Source organism: Fringilla coelebs (assembly GCF_963513975.1).
Source record: "Fringilla coelebs genome assembly, chromosome: 1".
In the NCBI taxonomy this organism is placed as follows: Eukaryota; Metazoa; Chordata; class Aves; order Passeriformes; family Fringillidae; genus Fringilla; species Fringilla coelebs.
The window spans coordinates 117,820,823-117,848,176 of NC_140028.1; the positions used below are offsets into that span (position 1 = coordinate 117,820,823).

Below are 27,354 nucleotides of genomic sequence, written 5' to 3' on the forward strand. Positions count from 1 at the left end.
CAGATCATTGAGTAATTAAGATGTTTCATAGCAGTTTGCACTGGTGATCCAAAACTAAACAGTAACAATAAATGAGGAAAATATGTTAAATGTCTTGTCAACCTCAAATGGAGCCGAGCTCTTTTGATTTTGCATTTTCTTTCATATTTTGTCTTGTTGATTAAAAATTCAGTAGATCTTAAACTTGATTTTGCAGAATGGTAGACAAATAAAACTAATTTTCTTTACTGATATTTTGGTATCTCTTTCTGATTAACAGAAGTCAGTCAGAAGTAACTTAAGTTTTGCCAAATGCTGTTCAATGTGATGATGCAGGTGTCTGTTGCTTTTTGACAGAGGAAATAAATTTTATTCTAAATGAGCTTTAAGTCTTTTTCACACAAGTGTGCAAACTAGAAAAATGGGATGTGGTTACTTTGAATGCTGGAGTCTAAGTTTGTAGTAAAAATAACAGCAACTGGCATTGCACTGAGTGTCATACAGAAAAAAATTTTTACTTACATCACTGTGGATCTTTCCCAATTAGTTGTTCAAGTAATTCTTGGAGTACTGAAGTAAGGGACTTCCTAGTGGCATAACAAGAAACACCTTGCACAAGACAGAAATGCTATGCATGTGTTTTCATGCTGCTTTTCACTCTATGTAATCTTCTCTGCCTAGGCCAAAAGAAACACAGACATTTGGCCAAGCAGAATTCTTAAAAACCCCAGCAGTAGCAATTTACACCTATGCTGAACTTGCCTTACTCAGCTGCACCCAGGACTACAAAGTGCAAATAGAAAACATGATCACTCCTGCTTGTGGTACAGGAGGTTGTAGAGCTCTGCACTGCTAAATGTGTGGATTTACCAGAGAGATTACATTGACTAGACACAGAAATAAAATATTTTAAAGCTCTTCTTAACTCCCAGGGCAAACTAATATTCCCTAATGGGGTGTCTAGGGGCAACATCTTACTGTTGATTAAAGAAATACGGTCCTTCAGTTGTTTATAGTTAAATGGTTGTTAGAGTACTATTTTATACTTAATTAAGTAAGTAAATCGCTGCTGTTTTGCAGTACTTTATTGCTCTGCAGGGAGATGTGTGTATGCGTGTACATATATATATTTTCACCACAATTCCAAAATGTCTAGGATTCTTGTTTAGGACTTTTTCAAGCTGATCAGATTTCTCATGGAAAGACTGTTGGCTGTTTTTGGAGTACCACATGAAATACCTATTACAGTTTACGTTCTAGATTGTATCTTAACAAGTATTTATCAAAATGGCTCTTAATGAGGCAAATAACCCCAAAATATGTCAAAAGTGCATACTTGAAAAAAAAATTTGAATGCTAGCAAGCCAGAATTGAATTCTGAAATTCTCACAGTGGTAATCTAAAAAGAACAGTTTAGATGTACATCATCTTTTTAGGTTTTATGCTATGTTTCAGCTTGCATTAATTACATAATTTCAATACTGGGACACCTAAATAGGTGATAATATTCAGGTAATCAATCTGCTGCTTCTCTAATATGCTTTTGTAGTCAGAGGAAAACATGTTAGCATCAAAACTCCTATGGAGCAACTTTCAATTCCAATTTTTCTCTACTGAAAAGTGCAGGACTGCCCTAATGGGTCATGTATATAATGCTGGAGCAGGTTGAAATGATACATCAAAACACCTCATATGTGATGGCTGTAAGTTCACAGTCACGTCTGATACATGACCATGAAGTGGGCAGTGGAAAAAATGGTTGGTAGTGCCTAGATTTGTGCTTTGTGACCTATTATAAACACCAATTTGAAACACTTTTCATCTGTATAGGACTGCTACTTCATAACAATCTACAGACATCCAGGAATGTTGGTTTTCTGGTTTCCTTTATGTATCCAAGAAGATTCTGCCCCAGCAAAAGTCTTCAATTTTGTTGGACATTCTTTCAATTCAATCCCCAAGGTGTAGATCTGCAATTTCTACAGTGTTGGCATAGTCTGGTGCCTAGGATGTTCCTTCTGGAGCCATATCTGACCTGATGTGTTTACAATACAGGGAAAGCTGCACTTTCACTTCTCCCTACACTCTTAGCAATCCTTCCCCATATGCTTTAACAGTGGTATTAGAAAAACAACTCAATTACATGGCACCCTGATGTGACTGCATGCTGCTTTCTCACGTGGTTGGAAAGCCAGAGAAACTAATGAGTGGAGGAAAAATGATAGAGGGCAAGGAAAGAGGAAAACCTGTGTGTATAATTAAAAGAAATGGAGAGGATAGAAGCAAAACACACAGAAGGAAATAGAAAAAGGAAATGAGTAAAGTTCCCAGACAAAATGCATTGCTAGTGTTTGTTTCATAGTTTAGTGCTAGTAAACTAACTTGATTTCTTCATTTCCAATGTGTTGATGTTACACTTTTGGCTACTGACTACTTGCTAATGGTGCTGGTTGTGCTTTAAGAGGACTTGAGGCCACTGAAGAAATTTTTTTTGTTCCCTGATGGCACTTGAGGGAAAAATGGGGGGAGTACTTTCAAACAGATGTCATCCATCACAATACCAGCATTTAATAGAGTAATATTCTGCACTTATGAAGGAATTATTGTGCCAATGTAATGGTTTCTTTATATATTTTTACATAATTTAATTTCGTTTATGCACCTACACAGTAGGGAGAGATTCTCAAGTGGACCAGGTGTAGCAAATGCCTGCTGTGCACAAGGACTTCAAGTAGTTTCCAGACTAGTCAAGGGTGTTTTAGGAGATGCTGAACAGGTTTCTGGCCTAGTAAGAGAAAGTACAATGAAGGTGGTGCACGAAGTCCCAGACTTCGTTCATAAGCATTACATTTGGGATGGATACATGTTTTTCTGGAGAGACAGGGAAGATGAGGGCAGAGGGTTGCACCCTCTGTAAAATGAGCAGCTTGAGTGTATGGAGCTCTTGGACTGACAATCAGACTGGCTGAGAACGCTAAAGATCAGAGGCTGACAGTGGTGGATTACAGGCCAGCTACTCTTGATGAAAGTTGATTAAAATAGCAGCTCTGTGACATCTATGGGTCACAGATCCTGATTCTTGGGGAGGAATGAAGCTTCCTGCCAGTTGGATGAGTAACATGGTGGGATGGAAACAATCCAGCAAACTTCAGGAAGCTTTCTTGGTAGAAAGCTTCCCAGGAGGGCGTTGTACTAATGGATGTCCGGTAACAATGAAAAATTCTCTAGGAATGTGAGAATGGCAACTCTGGCTGCGGTCATGGTCATACAATGGAGCTCAAGATAGGGAGTGAGGATATCAAGTCTCTGGACTTCAGAAAACAAACTTTGGCTTATTTGAGGAACTGGTAAATGGGAGGCAGGTTTGAAACGTGAAGGGAGCCTAGGAAGGCAGGCAGATTTTAATGGAGCCTTTTCCTGATGCAAGAGTGACACATGAAAGTAGGAGGAAGTTATGTTGATGAATTGGGATAGCAGCTGTGCTAAGTGGGGAACACCTGATTGAACTTCATGGCAAAAATATCATGGTGGAAGCATGAACAGGTTATAGTGAAGGAGCCTCTGTTAACAGTAAGGGGCTGGACAAGGACCACAAAAAGCTGTTGAATGTGAACACAGGTAAGGCTGATGTACTCAGAGCTGCCTTTGCCTCAATGACCTGGACTGTGCGCTTGGAGGCAAGATTGGAGCAAGTGAAGAGCTACCCAGCAGTGGATGGGCATCAAGAGAGGGATTCTTCCGAGAACTTGACCTGGAAAATCTGGCTGGGCTGGGGTTCTGGACTGTGTCTAAGGGTGTTGAGAAGATCTGGCTGATGCCTTGAGAGCAGCTGCTCTCTGTGCCATCAAGCCTTAACAAACGTTTGCCATCTTTGGTAAAATGTAGGCATTTTCGGGCATGGGGATGGTAGTTGATGCCATGGCAACTTTAGTAAGGTGCTAGGCACTGGCTTCTATGCTATTTTTGTATGTGCTTAGGACTCTGTATGTAGTCTGGGTGGGTAAAAAGCTCATTGCATAGCTGGGGTCAGAAAGTTGCAGTTACATGGGTTGCACTTTGCCTGGAGGACACAAGCAAGTGGGGTCCTCTTGTATTTTAACATGTCTTTCAAGGACCTGGAAGAGATGATGGGATCCACTGTTGCCATTTTTGCACATGGCTGCATACTGAGGTGTGATCAAGCAGCTTCAGGGCTGGGCTGCTGTCCAAAAGGAACTGGGTAGGCTCAAGAACAAGCCAGCGTGAGCTTTTAAAATTTAACAAGGACAAACATTCAGCCCCTGGGAAGGGAGGATACCTTGCAGAGTTGCAGACTTGGGACTGCCTGTCTGGTTAGCAGCTCTGTTGCAAAGGCTGCGGGCACGCTAGTAGGCAGCATGGCCACAGCCAACAAAGATAACAGCAGCATGCCAGTAGTGTGGAAAAAGTGACAATCCACAGCTATTTGGCACTCACTAGGACTCTTGTAGACCACATACTGTGTCCAGGTATGTCATTCCCCTCTCAGAATCCAGTGCCAAGCAAGTTGTTGACAAGCTGCGACAAGCTTAGTGGCCAGCCAACAAGGCCAGGGATAGAGTATGTGTCCTACAAGGACAGGCTGAGGGAGCTGAACTCAGTTGACCTGGAGCTGCTTGGAAGGGACAACAATGGGTCATCTGGTTCAACCTCCCTGCTAAAGCAGGGTCATCCCAGAGCACGTGACACACGATTGAGTCCAGATGGTTTTTGAATATCTGCAGTGAGGGAGACTCCACAACCTCTCTGAGCAATCTATTCCAGTGTGTGTTCACTTGGACAGTAAGGAAGTTCTTCTTCATATTCAGGTGGAACTTCCTGTGCCCATTGCATCTTGTCTTAGTTGTTGGCATCACAAAGAAAAGCTGGCTCCATCCTCTTCACACCCACCCTTTAGATATTTTATGCATATTAATGAGCTCCTCTCTCAGTTGCCTCTTCTTGAGGCTGAACAGGCCCAGCTCCCTCAGCCTTTTGTTGTAAGAAAGATTCCCCAGACCCTTGACCAACTTTCGAAAACGAAATCTTGCGAAACAGAAAAGAAAGGCAAACACTCCGGAATGGAGATATGATCAAAGGAAATGCAATTAAAAAAACCAAAAAAACCCAGAAAATTGTGACATTTAGTGACTACAAGAAAATAGACCAGGATTACCTGAGGTGCAGTGTAAAGGCCCAAAACACGCCAACCTCACAGATGCTGCAAAAACAATGGAAAAATCAAGCAGGAAGTCAGAACTTTGAGGGGAAGATATGAGTGACATAGCATGGATACTGAAAAAAAAAAACCTTTGCTCAAGTGAAAGCCATCAAAAGGCATGGGATGCCATGAAGTGCGGGGACATGGACCAAAGCTTGCCCAATTGATCCCCATTGAGATTGCACAATTTCGTTTCTCTTCCTGAAAGGAAATCTGTCTGGTGGACCTCCTCCAGAAGCTCCATGTCTGTCTTATACTGAGGAGCTCAGAACTGGATACAGCACTCCAGATGTGGCCTCCCTAGGGCTGAGCAGAGGGGCAGCATCACCTCCCATGACCTTCTGGCAATGCTTTTCCTGATGCATCCCAGGATTCCCTTGGCCGTCTTTGCTCTACAGGCACACTGCTGGCTCATCGACAGCTTGTTGTCCCCCAGGACCCCCAGGTCCTCCTCTGCTGAGCTGCTTTCCAGCAGGTTGGCTCCTAGCCCCTACTGGTGCATGGGTTTATTCCTCTCCAGGTGCAGGACCCTGCATTTGCCTCTGTTGAATTTGAGATCGTTCTTCTCTGCCCAACTCCCCAACCTATCCTGGTCCCTCTGAAAGGCCGCACAATGCTCCGACGCATCAGCCACTGCTCTCAGTTCGGGTAATGAGCGATGATGGGGGAGTACAGGGGAGCTGGGCCGGGGCCGAGGTGGGGGCTGAGGCGGGCAGTGCCTGGGGGACTTCCCGCCCTGGCCGGCGGGCGGAGCAATCCGCCTTTGGGCTGTGCCGCTGGAGCGGGCGGGAAGCGCGGCCGCCCCGTCCCTGCGCGCCTGGGGCTGGGCGCGGGGCTCTCGCCGCCGCTCGGAGGAAGAGGAAGTGGCCGCGGCCCCCGGCCGGGCTGAGCGGGAGCGGAGCCGCCGCCCCGGGCTGCGCCGCGCAAACTTTGTGCCGGGCGGCGTGGCCGTGTGGCGGCGCGGCGCTGCCCCGGCACCTCCCCGTCGCGGAGCCGAGGGGGGAGCGGCCCCGGAGCGCGGCGGGCGGGCACGGGCGACAGCCGGAGTAGGAGGAGGAAACGCTGTCAGCGGGGCGGGCCGTCTCCGCCCGCCGGGCATCCTTCAGCACCACCGGGCTGCGCTTCGCCCGCTGCTTGCCCCAGGTACTGCCGCGCACCCCACCGGCTCGGCGGGCAAACTTGGTGAGGGGGCGGGAGGGGGTTGCTGCTGGGCAGGGTCTGCGCGCCGGAGCGGGGAAAGCCACTCCGGGGCTCCGACTCGTCGTGGTCCTCTGGCTCCCGAAGTTCGGAGCGGGGCGCGGGCTGGCCGGCGTGCCCGGGTTCGGAGGGGCGGCTGGAGCCCGGCGCGGGGGGGGCACCGCCTCCCGCCCGCTCCCGGCCGGGTTCCGGGCTGTGCAGCTGCTCCAGAGGGTCCGCTCGCTGCGGTCCTGCCGAGGGGCCGGAGCGGAGCCCGCCGGGAGGGCGGCGGGGCTGGCGGGCGGTGCCGTCCTGTCAGCCCATGGGTGCGGAGATTGCCGGGCTCCGCCGGGCTGCCCGCGGCCGGGGCGGACCGGAGGCGGCATCGCCGGCAATCACTTCCAGCCAGTGGGACGGTTATTTGCGTCCAGCCCCCGCCGCGGTGAGGCAGAGCCGGGAGAGGAGGGAGCTCTGAGGGGAGCCGGGTGAGCGCTCGCCTGCCGCCCAGCCCGGCGCCGCTCCTCACATGCCGGGCACCTGGAGGCGGCGGTGCCGTGCCATCGTGTGGCTGGCTGGGGTCTGGGATTTTACAGTCGCTGTTTTCCAATTTTATTGCCTTTTCAAGTTCTTGATGTTGTTTCAGCACGGTTTTCTTACAGTATAAAGAGGTAGTGGTTCAGCATTTTTATGTCTGAGTGTGGAATACGCCTCTCTTCTCTCTGGTTTGTCGAAATTCTTGTCAAAACAGCCTCTTCTTACAGCCTGTGTATTTCTGGAAAAGGGGAATTTAGTTGAATGGACTTTACATTTCTTCTTTGATACTTTCGGTTTAGTCAAATAATTAATGAGAGACATTTGTTCTCCATTACGCCTGAGCGTGCTTCCCTCCAGAGCGCTCCCGGCTCGGACCAGAGAACGAGCTGAGCCAGTGGCTGCTGTGTGGCAGGACAGGGAGCGGTGCTGGAGTCTTGGTAGGAGTGGCTGTTGTGCTAAAGAGGATGCTGTATTTCACATAGTAAAAATATAACTATAGCTGAAAGAATGCTTTCAGCCAAAGTTTGGAAGCTGTGGTCTGATTGTATACTGCTTCAATTTTAATTCCCTTTTAAAAAAGTATTTATTTATTTATTTTGTCGGAGAATAACCTTATCAAGATGTAGCTGGCCTCTAGCTTACAAGGAGATATCTTTTTATACATCTGCTTTTATGTTTTATTTTTAATAAATCAAATCCATTTCAGGTCCTGGTATTGAATAACAAATTAGTGGCAATAACCCTCTTTTTCACAATGCTAGTGGTCACATATGTGTATTTAATTTCTGTTTTTTCTAGGGAAAAAGAAAAGTCTCAGAATGAAGGGTTATTTTAGGAATCTAGCTTAACCTCAAGTAAGTTACATTAGACAAGGGGCTTTCCACCTCTTGAATGTTGGCATTCCCCAGTCTGAGAATGAAGCATGAAATGAGTATATACAGCTGTGATTAAATACCCTAAGGGAGTTCTGAGCTGTGGTACTGGGAAACACAAATACCATATTGGGTATAATGAACTGGCCTCAGCCTCTGTGAGGGAAAAGCTGGGGTCACAGATTTGTGAAGAATTAAAATCAAAGTTGATGAAGTCTCTATTTGAAGTAAGTAAAAAATATTCACATAACTATTATTCCATCTCTAACTTCATGTGAGATCCCAGAGCTTCACACCTTGCACTAGTGATCTACTTTACTTTTTGCCTTCATCAGGTGTCTGGGGTTCTACTCCAAGGCAAACTAGCAAAAAGGCAGTAAACATAGGACTGTCAAGTCTGTGGTTTTGTGTTTTACCATGGTTTTACTCACTGTCATTAAGCAGCTGTGCATACATTGTAATATGCATCTGTTTCTCATGCTTGTTCTCTGTGGGTTCTGAGTGGTGTAGGGTTAACTTTAAAAGAGATTTGGATTCATATCTAACATTCCTGTGCATGCTTTTGTCAGGTTAATTCAGTCTTTATTTTTTAATCTGCTGTGATTTCTCTTTATGTTCTTGATAGTAGTACTCTTTCTTAGCATCCTGCTAGTCTCCTGTTGTCACATGGAGGCAACTTTCTCGAACATTTGCACATGGTATTTTGGCATACATTTTTCTTGTGCATTGTTCAGTGACATTAACACTGTTATCTTGACCAGAAATACACTGCCTAAAAGTATTTTGTAGAAAGATGTGGTATTATCTGAATCTCTTACTTTACTGAAAGATGGTGTCGTGGTATCACCAAGTATTAAATATTTTGGATGAATGTTATAGGGTGACGTGGGTGGCGTGGGAAGCAGGGGTCTCCCACCAGCCTGCTGTTCCTCACATTGCTCCCCACCGCTAGCGCAATGCTTGCCTTATTCCTCCACCGCTTCTCTCTGATCCTGCTTGCTCCTCTTCCTCCTACCCTGCTGCTCACGTGCCCACACACACCCACACAACCCAGCTCTGTTTCCCTAGAGGAGTTTAAGTGTGGGTGGTGGCAGGGAGCCCACAGAGGTGGCCTGGTGACTTGCAGGCCCAGGGACAGCACAGGGCAAGGTAAGTGTGCTTTGTGTGGCAGCAGAGTCGAGCCCAAGTTGGTGATGTGAATGCTGCAATGAGAACAATAGCATCTAATAAGAGTTTGTTGAAATCATGTTATCATGCTGGTGTGTTATTTGACATGCTGCATGCTAGTGCTGTGCTTTCTTTGTAACTTGTGTTTACAAGACCTGTCAGTGTAGTCTGTTCGAACTTTACTGAATCTGTATCTTAGTTATCCATGTATTACTTTGCTTTCTTCCTGAAGCTTAGAAACTCTGGAAACTAGACTAGCAATTGTCTTAATTGGCCAAATTATGTTTTTCTCTGTTTTTTTTTTTTTTTTTTTTTTGTGTAGTCAGTACATTTTTTGTCTCCCTGGGAGACAGTACCAAATCTGATGAAATAGTTTGGTTTTTAATTCTAGCAATTGGGGCTGCAATTCATCATGACAGGTCTTCCAGAGTTCTTGGTATGAATCCAGATTAGTCCTGATTTGTGTTCTGCTTCTGTTGAGTTGTGGTATCTTTGGCTTCTCCAGCTTGCCTTGGCTTCTGGCACGTTTCATTTTATGTTGGTGTGTCTTGATCTGAGACTATTCCTCTGCTGAACTTTGTTCCTGTCTCTTAAGCTCTCTGCTTATTCTACATTTCCTTCTTTATTAGGTAATTCATCTCACTGTGTCTGGAAACCTTCTTATGAATTCTCTTGTCACTCCTTGGGTTCCAAGTTCTGCAGATACTCATATTGTAGTTTAAACATGTTCCAGACCTCTCCTGTACATCCTCCGGTTGCTCATTCCTGTTCATCTTACTAATGAATTCCTTAGTTTTGAGATTTGCTTTTTGAAATTGAAAACCTTAATTGCAGATTTACTTGGGTTGCTCTGCAGTTTAATTTAAATCAAATCAATCATAAAGGATAAATCTGGGATTATTCTTTCACCAACCTTCCTAGAAGCTGAGATTTAGTTATCAGCCTCAAGTCTAAAATCCTGACAGCACTGGTCAAATTCATGGGTATGTGGTGAAAAAAAAAAATTGGTCAGCTGTAACATCTGACAATAGATGGGACTGATTTATGGTAATTGTTCCTTGTATCTATAAGTTTTTCAGGATGTTTCAAATTGTTTGATAAACATTAGTTACTTAAGCACAGATTCCTCCACACAAATAAAAATTATTGCATTATTTATTGAATATATGCTTACATATCTTCGTGCATGGTAATACTATTGGAAAAAAAAGGCTAAGGGGTGTCCCTTAGTAGGGAGTTTCCCTCTTAGGTGGTGTAATCTCACAAAAAGCCTGTGCAGTGGTAAGGAAACCTGTGCAGGGTGGGAAAAATCAGGAGAAGTCAGAAGCATGGAACTGACAAAGGATCATCCTGGCATCCTATTCTGCTTTCTTTGTTTCCCTGTACACCCAGTTTGCCAGGTCCGGTGTTTTTAATTCTCTGCTTCGGTTATGCTGGGTTTTTTGCCTTGTTATTCGTCCTCTGCTTCATTGCTTTAAATATGCTAGGAAAGGGACTCGACTATAATTTGCAAGCCACTCTCAGGGTTTGTTTGGAGCTGAGTGGGGGACTAAACACTCTGGTGTTTCATAGACTGAGAAGGATGCAAGAATTAAGTGACCACATGCCAGCAAGTGAACTGAGCATGAAGTGCTTATTATTTTGAAAATGGAAAGGTCAGGATTGCAGGAGTGAGGGTTTAAGAAAATAAGCATGTCTCATTACTGCACAACAAATGTGAAGTCCTGCAATTATTTGTAAATGCCTTCCAGCATCCCTGTGAGGTACCTAAGTATTACCCATGGAAGGAAGAATGAAGATGAAAGGTCTTGACCAAAATCAAGAGAGAAAACCTGTTAATACATTGCAGTTATCTTGTTTTCCAGCTGCTGCATTCATCAGTAAGAATACTATATTCTGCATTTTGGGCAAAAAACGCTAGCAGTAACCTAGGAAATGTACTTATATAAAAAATAAATTAATTCATGATAAAGCATGCAGAATATGTTCACTCGTCCTGGCCCATAAATGCTTTAAATATGTTAATGCAAGCAAGCTTGCTCTCACTAATTTTGCTTAAAAACAAGCTGACAAGCATTAATTTTCCATACAGCATGTTTTCTTTGGATGCCATTGTAAGTACTAAAACTACCTTTTTCCTATTTCAGCTGGTAGTGTATTTCACTTACACATTTGCTAGAATATTCAGTCTAATGCTGTATACTTAGCAGTTGACTCTAAGACTATAAGTATTTAAAATTATTGTTTTGGAATTATTTTTGAATCATCCCTCTAAGTAGTCATTGACATTATGCATTGATTAGTTGAAATAAACTATTTAGCCAATATGTACTTAGTTGATAAGCATCCCTTAAATGACTTTTTCTGGTAATCTATTCAAGCTTCCATTAGCTATGTGGTTCTGTTACATTTCAGTGTAATTTTCATTATTATTTCTTGGAGATAAATTGTTGGGGAGTTTCTTGAAAGGATGGATCAATAAATCAGAATATTAGCCTCATTTATTCCCCAGTGAAATGAAAATCAGATAGAAGGCAAGGGTTTTTTTGTTTTCCCTTCTTTACTTTGTACTCTTTTCCTTCTGAAAAGGAATCCTGGGGCCGGAATCTCTGTTAATAAGAAAATAAGTTGTTCGCTGCGTGGTATTATTTTATCCATTCTCTTTGCTAGTTCTGAACTTGTTGTATTTCATCTATTTTGAACACACACTAGCAACCCGAGAAAGCAAATTTGAGTAGCAAGAGGGTATTATAGCAAAGCTGGGGTTCAGAGGTCATCAGCTGAGAACTTGACACATCTCTGAAAGCACTGTAAAAATTCCTATGATACATTCAAGATACATTCATTGTCATGGATCACAGAGGTGATTAAAAGTGGCAATACTGCTGGTTTTTTTTTTTTTCTCTTGCTGACTACAATTTGTTGTAATTTTTGGGGGGTTTCTGTACTGCTACTGGTTTCAATAAAACTTATACTGAGGAGCATTAGGGGCAGGTCATTTGACATGCTGGGATGGGTTTCACCGGGTATAGGTACAGCACCTGTACCTCCAGATGCTCCCCAGAGCTCCTCTGCTCCTAAAATACACAAGAGAAACTAAGGAATTAATTGACTAGGCTTTGCTGTTATTCTGCAACTCAGCATACCTTCTATTCTTGATGCTTTGGAGCGTTAAAGTGAAGACGCAGACTAAAAAACCCCAATCTGTTGTGAGATTTGGGTTTCAGTTCTGGTTTTATCATCATGTGGCTGAACACATGAACAGTTTGAGATCAACAAGATCATAGAGCACATGTAAGATTAATTTGCAATCTAAGTGAGTTTGTGGACAGAATTAGTTTTTCTGGCGTATGAAATTGTAAAAGCCCATAGCTAAATCATAATTTAAGGGGTTAATGTTCTTCATTAAATGTTAGTTTTCCAAGGTTTTTTTTCTAAGTATAGAACTTCTGAGTTGATAATTAATTTCTGCATTAATGAAAAAGAAAATGTTTATCTTAGAATCTACTGCAGAGCAAAAAAAATTTGAAAATTTGGCAATGTCTTTGAAGGATTGTTTTTCAATTTGCTAAAAAGTGAATATTAGTGATAATATTTTGGTTTAATATGAATAAAAGGGGAATTCCCATATAGGTATAGAAAGCCAGGATAAATCTATGTAGTACAGTAACCTTAAGCATGTCTTACAGCAAACTAATGCACCTGAAAATGTGCATTGAAGTGAGTTTAAATTACTTTGAATGCATCAGTGACGAACATTTCTTAGAGCATTCTTTGATAACTGCAATGTAGAAGATTAAGAAGGTGAATAATGTCCTGTTGACAAGTAGATTTGTAAGTGAAAAGCAAGGAGATACTTTCAGATGATGGTGGGAAGACTAAACAAGACTAACTTTGAATGAAAGGAAGAAGGTAATAACTGAAGCCTTTGAAAGGTTATAAAGCAAGCTGTCCCAGAAGGACATTTGTGGGATAACTTTGAGCAGAATTTGGTGATTGAGTGATGACTTGTCATACACACATCATCAGTATATTTGAAAAAACTTTTAAGAATTCCTACCTCTGTGGAATTATTTTCATACTTAAGAGTCCTCTGTTGAAATAGGAACTTAATTTTTGAAGATTGTAGCACTTGTATTCTAATTACTGTGGAAAAGATTGTGATGTTGTGAAACTTAATTTTTGTCCCTGATCCCTCATTTTTTTCAGGTGAAAGCATCTTTTTTCATCATCCTTTTCCTTATGCCTGCATTAAGTAACAAAACTGCCTTATACTTAGCGAAATGTGAGGAAGCCTTTATCCTCAAGGATACTGTTGAACTTTTAGCTAAACAGCACAAAGGTGAAAATCAGTCTTCTAGGAAGCAGTCACTCAGGGAATTGATAACAAAAAGTGTGTTTTCAGTCTGTTCCCAAGTGGGTAGGTAGCTTATGCTGAATGACTTGTGGGTTGTGTCTGTTCACAGAGGTCATTTCTCACATGGGCAGTGAGGGTGGAGGAGTTTTTTTCCAAAGGGCTGAGAAAATGTATGCTGGAGGAGCACAGGAGAGTGTCTGTGGCTGCTGCTGGAAGTGCAGGCTTTTATTTTTTAGTACTTTCACCCCAGTTTGGGAAAGAATGCAAAACACTCTGCGATGTGAAATGCAGAGTCCCCAAGGCCTCCTTCTGCAGCCATCACTGTCTAAGAGTCCTGTGGATTTCAGACTATTTGTACAACTAAAGGTTGCAGGCACTGCAGTGGAATGACCTCTGAAATGGAATTTTATTCCTTACAAAATGCTGTGTACTTATGATGTGTAAGAATTATTGGGCAATTGCTGAAACAAGAAATTTGGTACACTTGCTAACACTTCTATCTTTATTCATCCTTAGCAAAAGTATGCTGCTAGATGTGTTCCATTATAGCTCGTGGAAAAATACCTAGTGTCTTGTTAGGCTCATTAATATGCAACACATGTTTATGTATTAAAATAAATAACATTTTAGACTGAAGCAAATAATATTGCACAGGCAAAAGAAGAAACTGCTATATATATGAAAGAATAATCCTTTAATGGTAATAGTTGTCATTACCAAAATAAAAAAAGGTGGGAAGTATCACTTTGGGTACATAAAAAGATCACGAGGATTTTTAACCTTAAATTCCAAATTTAAAAAAATTGAGTCTGAAACCTCGATTTCATTGATAGAAATTGTTAAAGTAGTTTTTACCTTTCCTTCAAAATAATCAGGGAAAGTTGTTTTCTGCTGGATGAATCCACCAAATTGAAACTTCAGGCATAAAAATATCACATCATCCTTTTTTCTCAGTGCTAGAGGTCTTTGTAGCAAATGTTTTTCTGCTTCCAGGTTCTGTGTGATCAAATATTTACTGTATTACTTTTTTCAAGTTCAATGTGTTGTTCAGTCCTATTTTGATCTATTTATTAGAGACTCTGCAGGAAGATGTAGGTGGGCATTTGTGGACTTTACACATGATAAGAAGGTGGGTGGTATTGCTGAGTGCAGAAAAACTTCCAGCTCTTTCTTCCAAGGGTGCTGGAGAATGGGGTGGGGCTATTACTGTGCAGTGGAAACACAAAGGAATGGAGTAGAGTTATGAGAGATGAGTTGGAAACTTCTCAGTTAGTTGTGTTGGGTAAAAATAAGGAGAAACAGGTTCTTTGTCTGGTAGGAAGCTGACAGTAAACTGTGAATGTGATGATTCAGCTGTGAATGATGATTTTAGGTGCAGTAGGTGTATTATTTGCACTAGAGACAGGGAAGTATGAATGTTATTTTCATAAGCCTTGTTAAGGTCTCATTTTGACTATATGGCAACCTGTGTTCATATAGAGAAATGAGAGCAGTGATGCAAATGAGAGTGAGTGGGGTGATGAAGGGACCACAGATCCTGTCTAGGAAATGGCAGAAAAGGGCTTGAATGCATTTATCATAGCAAAATGCAGCAAGGGATTTTGCAAGGAAGTATGAGGAAGAAACAAAATTTATAAACGTTAAGCCACAGTATAAATAAAAATGTAGGTAATTTTCTGCAAGTAGTTTCCAAATAGATTGGGGCTGTATGTTTGCCTAACTTTCTAAGCTCTTGGGGGATGGAGCTGTGGCACAAGCTTATGAGCAGCTCTTTGGAGATGGTGAACCTGAGCAAGGTTTTCATTCTCCACTTAAGGTTTACAAACTGTCAAGGTAAAGGTGGCTCTGATCTGTGACTGAACTTTCAGGTGCTCACTGCTGTGTGTCAGAGCTTGCAGGGAGGCTGTGACACTGACCTTCCTGGTGCTTCGTGAAGTGTGGATGGATCCCATGCCTTTGAGCATCTGAGGGGGCCTGTGGGAGCCACTCTTTGTTACTGGGTGTATATTCTGCATTTCCCTCCCTGTTTTCAGAGCATGACTTTCTCCATGTAGGTGGTGGTAGGATGTTGGGTGGGTTGTGATGAAAAACGTCAGGTGCCTACCTGTGTGTCTTCATACTTTTGGTTTTTGTACTTGATGCTGGTTGAAGTAATTTGCCTGAGCCCCACCAGTGTTGTTGAGAGGAATTAGAGGATTTGGATCACCTGAATATTTTCAGCAAATAATTCTTCCATTCTTTCATACTCAGATGAGCTATAATGTGCAGGATATTGAGAAACGTTTAATGTGTAGCAGGAATGGTTGTCAGGAATAATCCTTTAAAATGTTGTGGGCTGGCAGCTTATTAAAGAGAACTAGATTTATCTAATGCAGCTCTGTGGGCAGGTGCCTCTTCTGTTTTGAAGACAGATCTGTAAAGTGCCATTATTTCCTAAAAAAATGAGGTGGGAGGAAGTGAGGTTGATTTGTAAATGCAGGTAGCTCTCTGCAGAGAGAACTTGCTTTTTCCATTGAATTACAAGGCTAGATATTAATTTGAATATTACAGAGATCTGTGTAAAAGTTAATTCGAGGTGCTCTCTTAGTGACTGCATATATAGAAATTGTTACTAGGTTGACAACCTTAATATTAGCAAGTTATTTTGCATTTTCAGCTACTTTTTATAATGGAATGTGTGTCTTCCAGGGTGTACCATTGAATACATTTGAAAGTTGCAAAATACATACATTAAATTGTCAATTTTCCAGTAAAATAATAGTATGCCTGAGGGTAGATATGAGTAGTATATACTTCAGTTACCATCTGAGCATTTTTTTAATTACAAAACTTTCTGTAGTTTGTAGGCAGCTTGAATTTAAAAATTAAAATTCACCCTAGTGTACTAATGTGGGGCATGAAACCAGAAAGAAAAAACTCGAAAGTTAATAATGTTTATGCATTTTCCCTTTTCCCTACCTCTTTGTATCAGGAACTGCTGAAATGGGTTGTGGATTGAACAAATTAGAGAAGCATGATGAAAAACGACCTGGTAATATCTATTCAACTTTGAAGAGGCCCCAGGTGGAAACCAAAATAGATGTTTGCTATGAATATCGGTTCTTGGACTTCACGACACTAAATGATAGTAAGTACATAATATTTTTCTTTAGATTTTTTTTTTCTATTAAAGTAGATGCCTTAATGGTCCATAATGTTTTTTGAATAGTTGTTAAGTTCTTAAAATGTCTTCAGTTTCTTTAAGTAAATGCCTTTTCTTCAGTCATAATGCTTCCATGCAGAGATCTTAGTGAGAATTTTGTGTTAATTTTTAGCCTTATAGCTAGTTCCAGGTTATCAGATTTTAGGTTCTTTTACCCTTCCCCTATTATCTGGTTTGTTTTCTTTGCTTTTTTTGATTTCTGTTTGTCTTTTTACTCTGATGTGGATTTGTTTCCTTAATTTGCATTTTATCCAACTTTCATATTGTAAAGCAATTCAGGTCTGCAAGGTTATATGCTTTATTGCTCATTTTCCTTGCTCCCCTTGTGCCCTCTGGGCTCTGTGAGAGGTATTTTGAGAGGCTGAAGTTAGTGTCTTCAGTTTTGATAGCTTGCCATAAATAACTCTTACGCGGTTTTAGATACTTACAGGTGCACCCATGTAGGTGGAAACAGGATAGTGGGAGACACTGAAGACCTAAAACATCAAAGGGGGGGTGAAGATTCAATCTCATGCAATTTTTACCTTGGTTTTTTTTCCTTCAGTCTGAAATAGTCTTGTTTTAATTCTTGTGACAATCCTTAGATATTCTGGTTTTTTCCTTGCTGATTGACGTCAGGCATCTCTGTCAGTATTGCTCACACCATTGCCTGTGCCCTCTTTCACTTCAGAATTAGCCTGTTCTACAAGCAATTACTCCTCACACCATTTGGAAATCTGAAGCTTGAGCAGAAGGCTGGGACCTGCTTCTTGCTATATATAAAACAACACAGTACCAAAATCTGCTAGAGCTGGCTGGCAGGATGCCAGGTAGAGCCTCTGTGCCCTGCAGTGTGCTGCAACTTCTCTTGTTTTGCAAGTCAGGTCAAAGGAGAAGCTGGAGCCTTGAGTCCCTTGTGGTGTGAGACAAAGAGCTGCCGCCGTGTCGCTTGATGAGACACCTCGTGCAGCTCAGTGTGTCAGCCCAGAGTAGTGGGAATTGATTTGGTCTTAAAACCTGCTGCAAGAAAATTTGAGTTTGAAAAAGGTGGAGGATTAGCACAGGTGATTGGACAGGACTGTGCCCTTGTAGGCAGTTGTGAGAGTTGAGAAATTTTGTCTTTGCAGACTTTTGAGTGCCTGTCTTCTGTATTTGTGTTCTCTTATGTTTTTTGATACACTAATTGGGATGCACTGCTGTTATTGAGAGCACCAAGCAAATGGTAGAGGAATTTTTTTTCATGTTTATGTATTGCAGTTGTTTCGACATTTATGTGTTTTTATTTCAAAGTGAACTGTTTATTTCCTTTGATAGTCTGACAGCTTTTACTGAGATGTATTGCAAGTTGTGTCATTAGCAAAAATGAATTAATATTGAGGACACACTTCTCTGGGCTTTTCTGGAATGTTCTGTCTGAGTGTCTCTCAAGCTTTAGCATGTGCATTATCCTGTTCTCTCATGAAGTCTCATATTTGACACTGGGGAGGAAGAATCAGTACTTGTGGTAGCAATGTGGCTTGCCTCAGGCATGGAGGATGTCTGGTGAAAAGAGAAAAAGCTAAACCCAGGCTTTCTAAGTCTGATTAAATGCATAGGTTTGTTGTAAAGCATACTAGTATATGTTTTTCTTACTCATCATAGATTGTTATAATACGATTTTAGGAGGCATGGCTTTAAGGAGACTGTTAGTAGAAGCACTTCTATCAGATTCTTGGGCTTGCCAAATGGCATAAGCTCTCTAGCTCCGCTGAGTTCTGCTTTGGCATGTTGTATCCCCATCACTCCAGTCTCTGAAGATGTCAGCAGATAGGCAGATGTGGTGGGGATAGAGTGTTGTTCCTGCTCTTTTTCCTTAGTTATCACCTATGACTATGTGCTCTCAGGATTGGCAGTTCCCTTCCTCCCTGTTCTAGTCCTTGGCTGTGTGAAGGCTCGTGTTGCACTATGTAGTGTTATGACATTCCAGGCTTTTTGCATCATGACTGATTCATTTATGTTTTTGCTGAGAACTAACCTCTGCAGATAAACAGAGTTAACAATGAGTGTTTCACCTATATCTGTGTGGATTTGGAGGCTTCTGAGAATGAAATACTCCTAGAGGTGTAAAAAAACCATTTGGATTGTGAAGTCTGTTTTCTGAATCTACCTCAGCCCTTCCAGTGTGTATGTATATCATGACATCATTTTTTCCAAAGGTTTTCTCCTTCATTGGGTTTTAGAATAAGCCACGTTAAATTATGAGTGCCTACAGAGTATTTTATTGTATTCTAATGCTAGGCCTTATTTACAAAGCTAGTGAGCCTGGTAGTGCAAACAGATACTCATTTTCTCTGTAGCTTTTCTATAGCAATGATTGCTCTGATAACTATATCTCTCACAAGTCTTTAATCTTAATGCTGAGAAGGATGTGATTATCTGCATGTTGCAGGTTGGAGCTAATTCACAGCTTACTGCCAGAAGTTTTCCAAGTTCTTAGCATCTCTTTCTGTGTTCCAAAATTAGCTCTTGTTGACTTGAGACATAAAGGTGGATATTGATCACATTTGCACTTTAGAACTGCATGTATTTGCAAATCCGATACCCGGATAATGAGAGATCAGTTCCAGAATGTGGTATATCCTTAAAGTCCACTTTGGCTGGCTGCTTTTTCTTTTCTTTTTTTTTTGGTAAGTTTTTGCAGCTGTATGTGGGGAAATCCTGCTCTCCTCTCTTGCCTTCTGTCAGCTCTGTAAATTGATTTAACTCGTGTATCTGGCAGGTTATGCAGTTTTTCTGTTTGGTTTTCCTCTGCTGTATTGGTGTCTTGTGGAATGGTCTGAAGAATGCTGCAGTTGGTTGAAGTGAAGGGAGCATATTGTCAGGTAGAGAAATAGAACCTTTTTTAAATCAGCTCACACCGTTAAGAACTCACAGAATCACTGAGTGAGGTTGGAAGGGACAACAATGGGTCATCTCACCCAACCTGCCTGCTCAAGCAAGGTCATCCAAGAGCACATGGCACACAATTGAGTCCAGATGGTTTTTGAATATCTGCAGTGAGGGAGACTCCACAACCTCTCTGAGCAATCTATTCCAGTGTGTGGTCACTTGGACAGTAAGGAAGTTCATCTTCATATTCAGGTGGAACTTCCTGTGCCCATTGCATCTTGTCTTAGTTGTTGGCATCACAAAGAAAAGCTGGCTTCATCCTCTTCACACCCACCCTTTAGATATTTTATGCATATTAATGAACTCCTCTCTCAGTTGCCTCTTCTTGAGGCTGAACAGGCCCAGCTCCCTCAGCCTTTTGTTGTAAGAAAGATTCCCCAGACCCTTGACCAACTTTGTAGCTGTCTGCTGGATCTGCTCCTGAAGCTCCTTGTCTGTCTTGTATTGAGGAGCCCAGAACTAGATGCAGCACTCCAGATATGGCCTCCCCAGGGCTGAGCAGAGGGGCAGCATCACCTCCCTCAACCTTCTGGAATTCTCATTCCCTTAGCATCACTCTCTTGAAAACAGGGATAAAACTCCTGACAATCATTTTTCTGAAATGTTAGCTAGAAGCTTAACTTTGCTGGCTGGCTGTCTTTGGTTACTGTTTATCTTCTGACATCCACAGCTAAAAGAATGTAAGATAATATGCTCCTTTATTAATTTTTTTATTATTTTCTGAACTTTTGCCTTGCTTGGCACTGATGCAGATGTATGTCCAGTAGAAAACAATGTTTGATCACTTACTTGAGTGCTGTGTAAATAATAGATGCAAAAGACAGATATAAGGTTTCAGGTGTAAACTTCATTTTTATGTTTCCCAGTGTTAGAAACTGATTTACTTGAAAGTGAAGTGTCTATGGAAAGACTATCCAACCTTTCAAGGAAAGCAGGCTATGAAGAACCCATCAGTTTCCATTATGTGCCACAACACTGATAATCCGCATGGTTCTCCAGAATTAAAGTGGTTAGATTTGCCACTGTCCTTTACGTATTGAAAAAGTGTGAAAATTGAGATAAGCAAAGGGTTATCTAGTGTAGATTGGCACTTGAGGAGTAAGGGGCACTTTGATAAGACATTTCAGGCTTGAGGTGGGCATGCTTGTTTTGAGCTGTTGGCTTTGTAAATCTGCTTATGAGCCTTTCTTGTTCTGTGAAGGTGGCCTTTTCCAAGAAATCCAATCTGTCTTCCATGTTGTCCCTTGACAGTGTTATTCCATGTTCTATTCTTTAGTCATCTGTACTGTCCAAAGCTTATGGACTGCTTTTCTCCCTCAGGTGAAACCACATCAGTTTTCACCTAAATTAAATTGATAAAATCATCACACATTTTTACTTGTGAAGAAGACGTTACTATATTTGTGAATTGAGTGGTTCATTGCTGGTTCATGAAAATGTTAGAAGATGTGCAGAGGAAGTTGCCTTCTCACTTCCCTAGAGACAATACCAATGTTAAGTTGCAATGACTGAATTTTATAACAATAAAAAAGCTAAGGAAAATAAAAGAGTTACAGCAAATCTTTTGCCACAAAGCTGGAAGAAACAAGTTAGTACCTATAATACTTCAGGCCTTTACTAAAAAGAAAACCTGAAACAACAAAAGATTGTATCACCTGCTCAAAAGTCAGAAATTCTTCCTATTTTGCATCCTTTGCCTTATAAAAAAAATGGGATGAAGAATGATCATCTTATACCTCTGCTATCTCCAAGTTTTATTGGAAATAAGAGGCAAATGGTGAGCAAATCTCAGGAGGATATGTGCTGGCAGATGGAATAGTCTTTAGCAAACATGTTTTCAACAGTGCCTCTATGGGGTAAGCTGGTTTGTTTTGTTTTGGTATTTTGTTGGAAAGAGAAATATTTCAATAATCTGCATTCCTTCCTTGCTCTTATCTGATCTACTTATTTTGGAAAACTGTACTTGCTTTGACAGATCATTCAGCAACTAAGCTAACTTATTTATCCCCTATTTCTTTTCTTTCACCTCTGGTTATGATGACCTTCTGTGAAAAAACAGGAATCTGATAGTAATTTCACTTTTCACTTCTCAGAATAGTGTGGAATTTTTTGGTGTTTAGGGGATTTTTTTTTGACTGACTTGATTGGATTTTTTTTTTTCTGTTTTGCTTTACATTCCTATAGTAATTCATTGGCCTGGTGAGTTATGATAGGTTTTGGCCTTGAATAAAGTTGGCATGAAGCATATGCTAGCCATGTGATGAGAATGGAATGGGGTATAAATTTTTTTTTTAATGGGGAAAGGCTATACTCTGAACAAGCCATTTATGCTGTAAAACCACTAAAATCCAGATGTTTTGATGGAATAAAAAATAGCAATACTTCACATGTCCCAAAGAAGTTTTTAAGTTATGATGTGAATAAATGAACATATGGTTTTTATCCTGATTGTCAAGAATTTGTCTCTTTAGTAAAAAAAAAAACAAAAACAAAAACAAACTTGGTGAACAACATGAAGAAAATTATTTAAAATTAAGGTTATTAATTACATTCTAACATTCCCAACCATATTTTTGGCTTAAATGTTGTAAGTGTTGTAGTCTAAGGCCATGTATTTTACCAGGATAGTACTCCTAGTTTAATAAATTTACTACATACATGAAACCTTCTTATTTGAGGCATTTTGGCATATATATATTTAAATTTGAAAGTGTATATATCTTTCAAGTTCTGACAAGCATATGGATACGTTACCATCAAATTTCCGAGACAGTTATACTGCTTTAAAACCACTTACTACAGTTTTATTAAAACTGCTGTGGCTGGGCTTTTGATTTTTTATTGATTTTTTTTTCCTAATACAAGACACAAATGATGTGTTGATGGACCTTTATAGAGGGCATTATTATATTAGAATCAATAGTTAAGAGTATATCCACATTGGAATCTTTTATTTGAGATTAAATTTCAGTTTTGGCTGAAATTAGAAGCCCCCTCAGTTTTCTCCTTGAAGAAGGAAAGAAGTCTTATTCAGAATTTGAAGTGTCATGCACTAGAAATTTTACAAGTAGATGACAGAGAAGCATTTTTCCTGTAAAAAGTGTATGCATCTTTTGTCAGGAAATTCTTTTTGCTGTAGAACATAGTACTTGTTGTTGATTTCAGTGCTTACCTTTTCTTCCTATCAGTAATTTTTACATTAAGCAGTTATTTGTGCCTGACTTCTGCTTTCTGTTTCACTTCACCAATCACCTGGGGGAAAAAACCAAAACCCAAACATAAAAAATAAAAAAACTCCAAGCAAGTGGCTGTGTGACTGAAAAAAGAACAAAACCTACAACTCTACATTTGCAGGTGTGATTTGATTTAAGACTAGTAAAAGCAAATATTTCCCCATTGGCAAAGTTATTTAATTTTGTTTTTATTTCTGTAAGCAGAAGAACATAAATTAAATTAACATTTGAGTTTTGTATTTCAAGTTGACCAGGTCTGTTGCCACCATTTAGTCCTCAGGAGTGATGAAATAAAATTAACATGGCAAAATATTGTTAGGTTATTTATGAGATGTGATAACTTGAACCAGACAGTGTATAGATCACCTATAACTGACTAAAACAATGCTTCAGAGCAGATTAATGTCTAGCAGGTTCAGAGCAGAAAGATGATGAGCAGGAGAGGGCAATGGATTACTTCTTTGTAGCCCATATTCTGCTAATGCTTCCCCTTTCATAAAGCTTTGTCCATGTGCATATCTCATTCAGCTTAGTTGGATTATATGTATGTGATCTAAAGAACCAGAGTAAGGGTTTTGCTGGATCTGAGCTTCTGTCCTTTCTGTTAATACAAATATGAAGAAATGAAATTTTTTGGCTTGGTTTTCTGTTTCAAGTGAATTCCAGCCTGTGGCAATACAGAATCACAGAATATTCTGAATTGGAGGGGACCCCCAAGGATCATTGAGTCCAACTCTTTAAATGAATGGCCTATGCAGGGATCAAATCCACAGCATGAGCTTGCTCCAGCCAGCAGAGATAATTTCCAGTAACCCTTCAGGACTTGCCACTTGTAAGTCACATCAAAATAAAATGTTCCTGCTGTAGCAGTTTATAAAACTCACATGTGTGTCTTGGGAAACTTGCAATTTGACATAAAAGGAGCATTCCATATGTTGGGAGTTTAATAAATGCCATAAATTACATCATAAATATAATTGCTGGAAAGAGTCATTAGATTTGAACTTTACTGTTTTTTAAATAAGGATGCACAACTGTGAGATGTATTTTAGTTTCTAAGTGGAAGCTCTGCTTTCCATAATTATTGGTTGTATCTAGATCCTTGTTGTGATAGACTGCATGCACTCACTTTTTCTTCTAACATATGTATATAAATATATATATATATATGTGTGGTCTGTATCTGTCCATCAGTGGGGTGTGCAATACACAGACATATATATATCATTGAGAGGGGTAATTCCTCAGGATATGAGCTTTCAATCACTTAAATTTTGCATTATTTCTGCACTTAATTATAACACAACAGAAAGTGCAAAGAGCTTTTGCTGAAGTCCTGTGATGACTGTGACAGAACTGGGAATACGTTCTGGGTAGCCCGTTGTGCTGGTGGCTAGACCATGGCCTTCAAAGCAAGAAGCTGGTCAATAGTATGAACTAACTATTCTAGCCCAAATAACAGCTATATACCTGCAGAAAAGCTGTACCATTCACATAATTTCAAATATGAAAAAGCCTAGAGTTTGCTGGCATTTCTTGTCCCCTCAAGATCCAGCTGTACTGTGACATCACTATTTTGTGTTGGAATAATACATTATAGACTAGATGAAACCTTAGATACAATATGGTATGTATGTTAGAGCATCTCAAATATGTTAAAGAATGTAAGTATGATGTGGTTTGGAACTCTGTTTTCAGCTTATGCTTGGAAACAGTTTTGGTTTCCCAAGTACATCTAGTGATGTCATAGCCACGCTTTCTGTGTGGATTCTGCTTGTGTATTTAGGCAATGGGTGTGTGCAAAACAGAAATGGACTAGGGAGGAAAGGAACATCTGCAGGATGTTCTATTTATACATGTTTCACTTTTTCAAAAAATGTGTGCCACAATAGTCATGTGGGTACTAACTTTCTAGTCTGCACTCATTCTTAGAATGAAGATTGGGTTCCTATAATACTCCATTCTTACCACACAGTCATTGATTTTCTCTACTGTGTGAGCTCAGGGTTCTTCTTAATGTAGTTAGTGAGCACTTCCAAGAGATACATTCCATTCATCACGTTTACATGAATGCTGTAATTCACTCACATCATGGAAAAGTACAGATACTGTCTAAGAAGAGTTCTCAACTTCTAAGAAACCTTTTCTTTCTCTCAGCAACTGAGGAACTGCATGTGATCTTTCTGAGTGGCTGTGTCTTTTCTTTGGCCTCTGGCTTTTCACATTTTTCCAATCTTCATGTGGTTTTCATCCTCCTGATGCTGTTCAAGAGCCAAGGAGCCAGATTTGGCAGTCTGCAAGGCTGGCAGACAGGCATTTCTCATGGAATAGTGAAATTATTAAAGCCACAGGGTTTTTTTTCTGTTTTCTCAGAAGCAAAACTTGCCTTATGTTTAACTGGAGCAGGAGATCATGCAGTAACTTCAAAAAGTAAAAGTCTCATGGTTTTATTAGGAGAGAGAAGTGATTAGGAGTCATTGCTATGGTAATCTGCTGAGTCTTTTTAGAATTTGTTGCTACAAATTCCTTGACATCATCCAGATAAAAGATAATATACAAAATCTATGTAGTATTGTAATGGAGTTCTTAATATATTTACAAAATAAATTGTTGTTGTTAGGCTAAAATCTCCTGCAAACAAAAGTTTAGAATTGGTTCATCCTGAGTGGAGTATAGCCCCTTTGAGAAAAAAGGAACTTTTGGTGTCAACTGCTCTTGACCTTGAGATAGGGAAAGCACCAAACAGATGTACATTGATTGTGCAGGATTTTTTATAATGTTTGCATTTATATTCCTAATGTTCCAACATGAAGAATACAAAGCCTCCGTTCTGATGGAAACTGTGTCAGCATTCAGCTGTTTCATATAGCCTATAACAGTGTCTTGGTGGGTCATGTCCAAGGGTCCACGCAGCAGAGGACAGGCTGGTGTCAGGCTGTGCATTGTCTTAAGCCAGTGGTGTAGGGCAAGAGGAGCAGACAGCCAGGTTGGGGCAGTTGCTTCTGAGGAGTTTACACTCACCATTTGAGGGTTTTACTTTGGACAAGTCATGTGTTCTGCTGTACACTGGACATCCCACTTCTTGTGTTTCAGAGCAGCCTGCAGGAAAGATATCTGCAAAATGCTCCTGTCTGGCTTGTGAGCCCTTCTGGGGGCTGCTCCAGGACATGCTGTTTTGTCCCAGCATCCGTCTCACGGATGTACTTGTCATTGCTCTGCCCAAGTGACGCTAGTAAAGAGATTTCACATTCAGAAGCATGTCTGATTTCTGTTCTACATCTGTTCTGGATTTGTTTTCCGTTAATGCATTTTCATACATGCTATCAGTGCAGCTACTGCTTGATGACTTCTCTTGACTTCTTTTTGCCACTGGCAGCTGTAGCAGCTGCTCTGTGAGCACACTCTAAATGGGCTGACTACCTGCTGCTTCCTCCTTACTGTTGTCTGAGGATGAAGACATGGACTGTGTTTTAACCTTTACGAGTTTTTGCTCTTTTGTGTGGTCTGCCCTACACCCACTGGGGAAGGTACCATGGGTGTAGGACACAAAGTTGGACTGGTAGGGCTAGTGCCTGCCTCTCCGCACTGGGGATGGTGGGGTAGGTCAGAATTTGCTGTTGCACAAGCTACTGCTGTGACTTTGCCATCACTGGATGAAATTTTGGGAGTCCAAACCTGTGTTCACAGGTGTGGCTGTTGCCCTGTATCGTCCCATGATTGCAGTACCTGTTGGTCAGTGGTTAGGCAGTTTGGAGAGGGAGGACAGCTTTGCAGTGTCATCCTGCAAACACTGTTCCAAACACTGCTCTTGCAGAGAGGCTCAGCAGAGCTCAGTGTCTAGAAGTGAGGAGATCCAGTCTTTTCCTGGTGGCATTTGGCTGTTAATCTCTTTTATATGGGCCTAGTTACTTTGTCTCTTGCCTGACTCTCAATGCCTGTTTTGACTTTTTCTCCCTGTTGGCAGGTGCCTTTGGCTGCTGATTCAGTGGACCTTAGGAATTATTACAGACTTGGGACTGAGTTTTTTGCTAAGGAAAAACATGGCTGAAAAGTAGCAGCAGCAGCAGCAGACCATGTGGGAAAAGGGAGGGGTAAGAGTGCCCTTCTCTTATGAGAAGTGATAAAGGAGGGGGAACTGACAAAAGGAACGGTGATGAAGTCTGTCCTTCTGCTCCCCTAGCTTGTAGAGAGGAGATAAAGGAGAAGGAAGGGGAATAGTACATTCTGATCAAGTCCTGCAGTATGAAGATCATCTCCCCCCATTCTCAACAAGCAAACATGTATTTCTCCCTGGGAAGCATCTGTTCCTTCCCTGCTTTTCTTTCAGCTTACAGAGGAAATGGCCTGCCAGTCCTCTTCCTAGGCTTTTGGCTGAAGCATCCCATTCAGAGGACCGTGCCCTGTCAGCTGCTTGATAGGCTGTCAACACTCAGCTGACATGTCAGCTCATATAAAGCTCCAAAGGGTCTTCACAGCCAGAATCCTTCAATCCTAGAAACTGCCTCCACACTCTTTCCCACAAAAAAAAAAAAAAAAGGCAAAAAGAAACCCACAAAAAAAATCCCCAGCAATCAAGATATCTGTCAGCCTTGTGATGAGCTATAACATCCCTGGCTCAGGCTCCGTGCCATAGCATTCCTGCTGCTGTGCCCCAGACAACACAGACACTTTAGGCTTCTCCACTGAAGAAGTGGAGTGGAAGGCACAGC

At 41.1% G+C, this 27,354-nt stretch overlaps 1 protein-coding gene across 1 annotated transcript in view; it reads left to right on the forward strand.

The window, feature by feature from the left end:
* The first annotated feature begins 6,278 nt into the window (after nucleotides 1-6,278).
* The window catches only part of RFTN1 (raftlin, lipid raft linker 1), a 96,048-nt gene continuing 74,972 nt past the window's right edge, over nucleotides 6,279-27,354 (forward strand). The window contains exons 1-2 of the mRNA XM_084220926.1: nucleotides 6,279-6,340; nucleotides 16,275-16,430. Coding sequence (XP_084077052.1) covers nucleotides 16,286-16,430 — 145 coding nt within the window. The 5' untranslated portion in view covers nucleotides 6,279-6,340; nucleotides 16,275-16,285. The remainder of the gene's footprint in view (nucleotides 6,341-16,274; nucleotides 16,431-27,354) is intronic.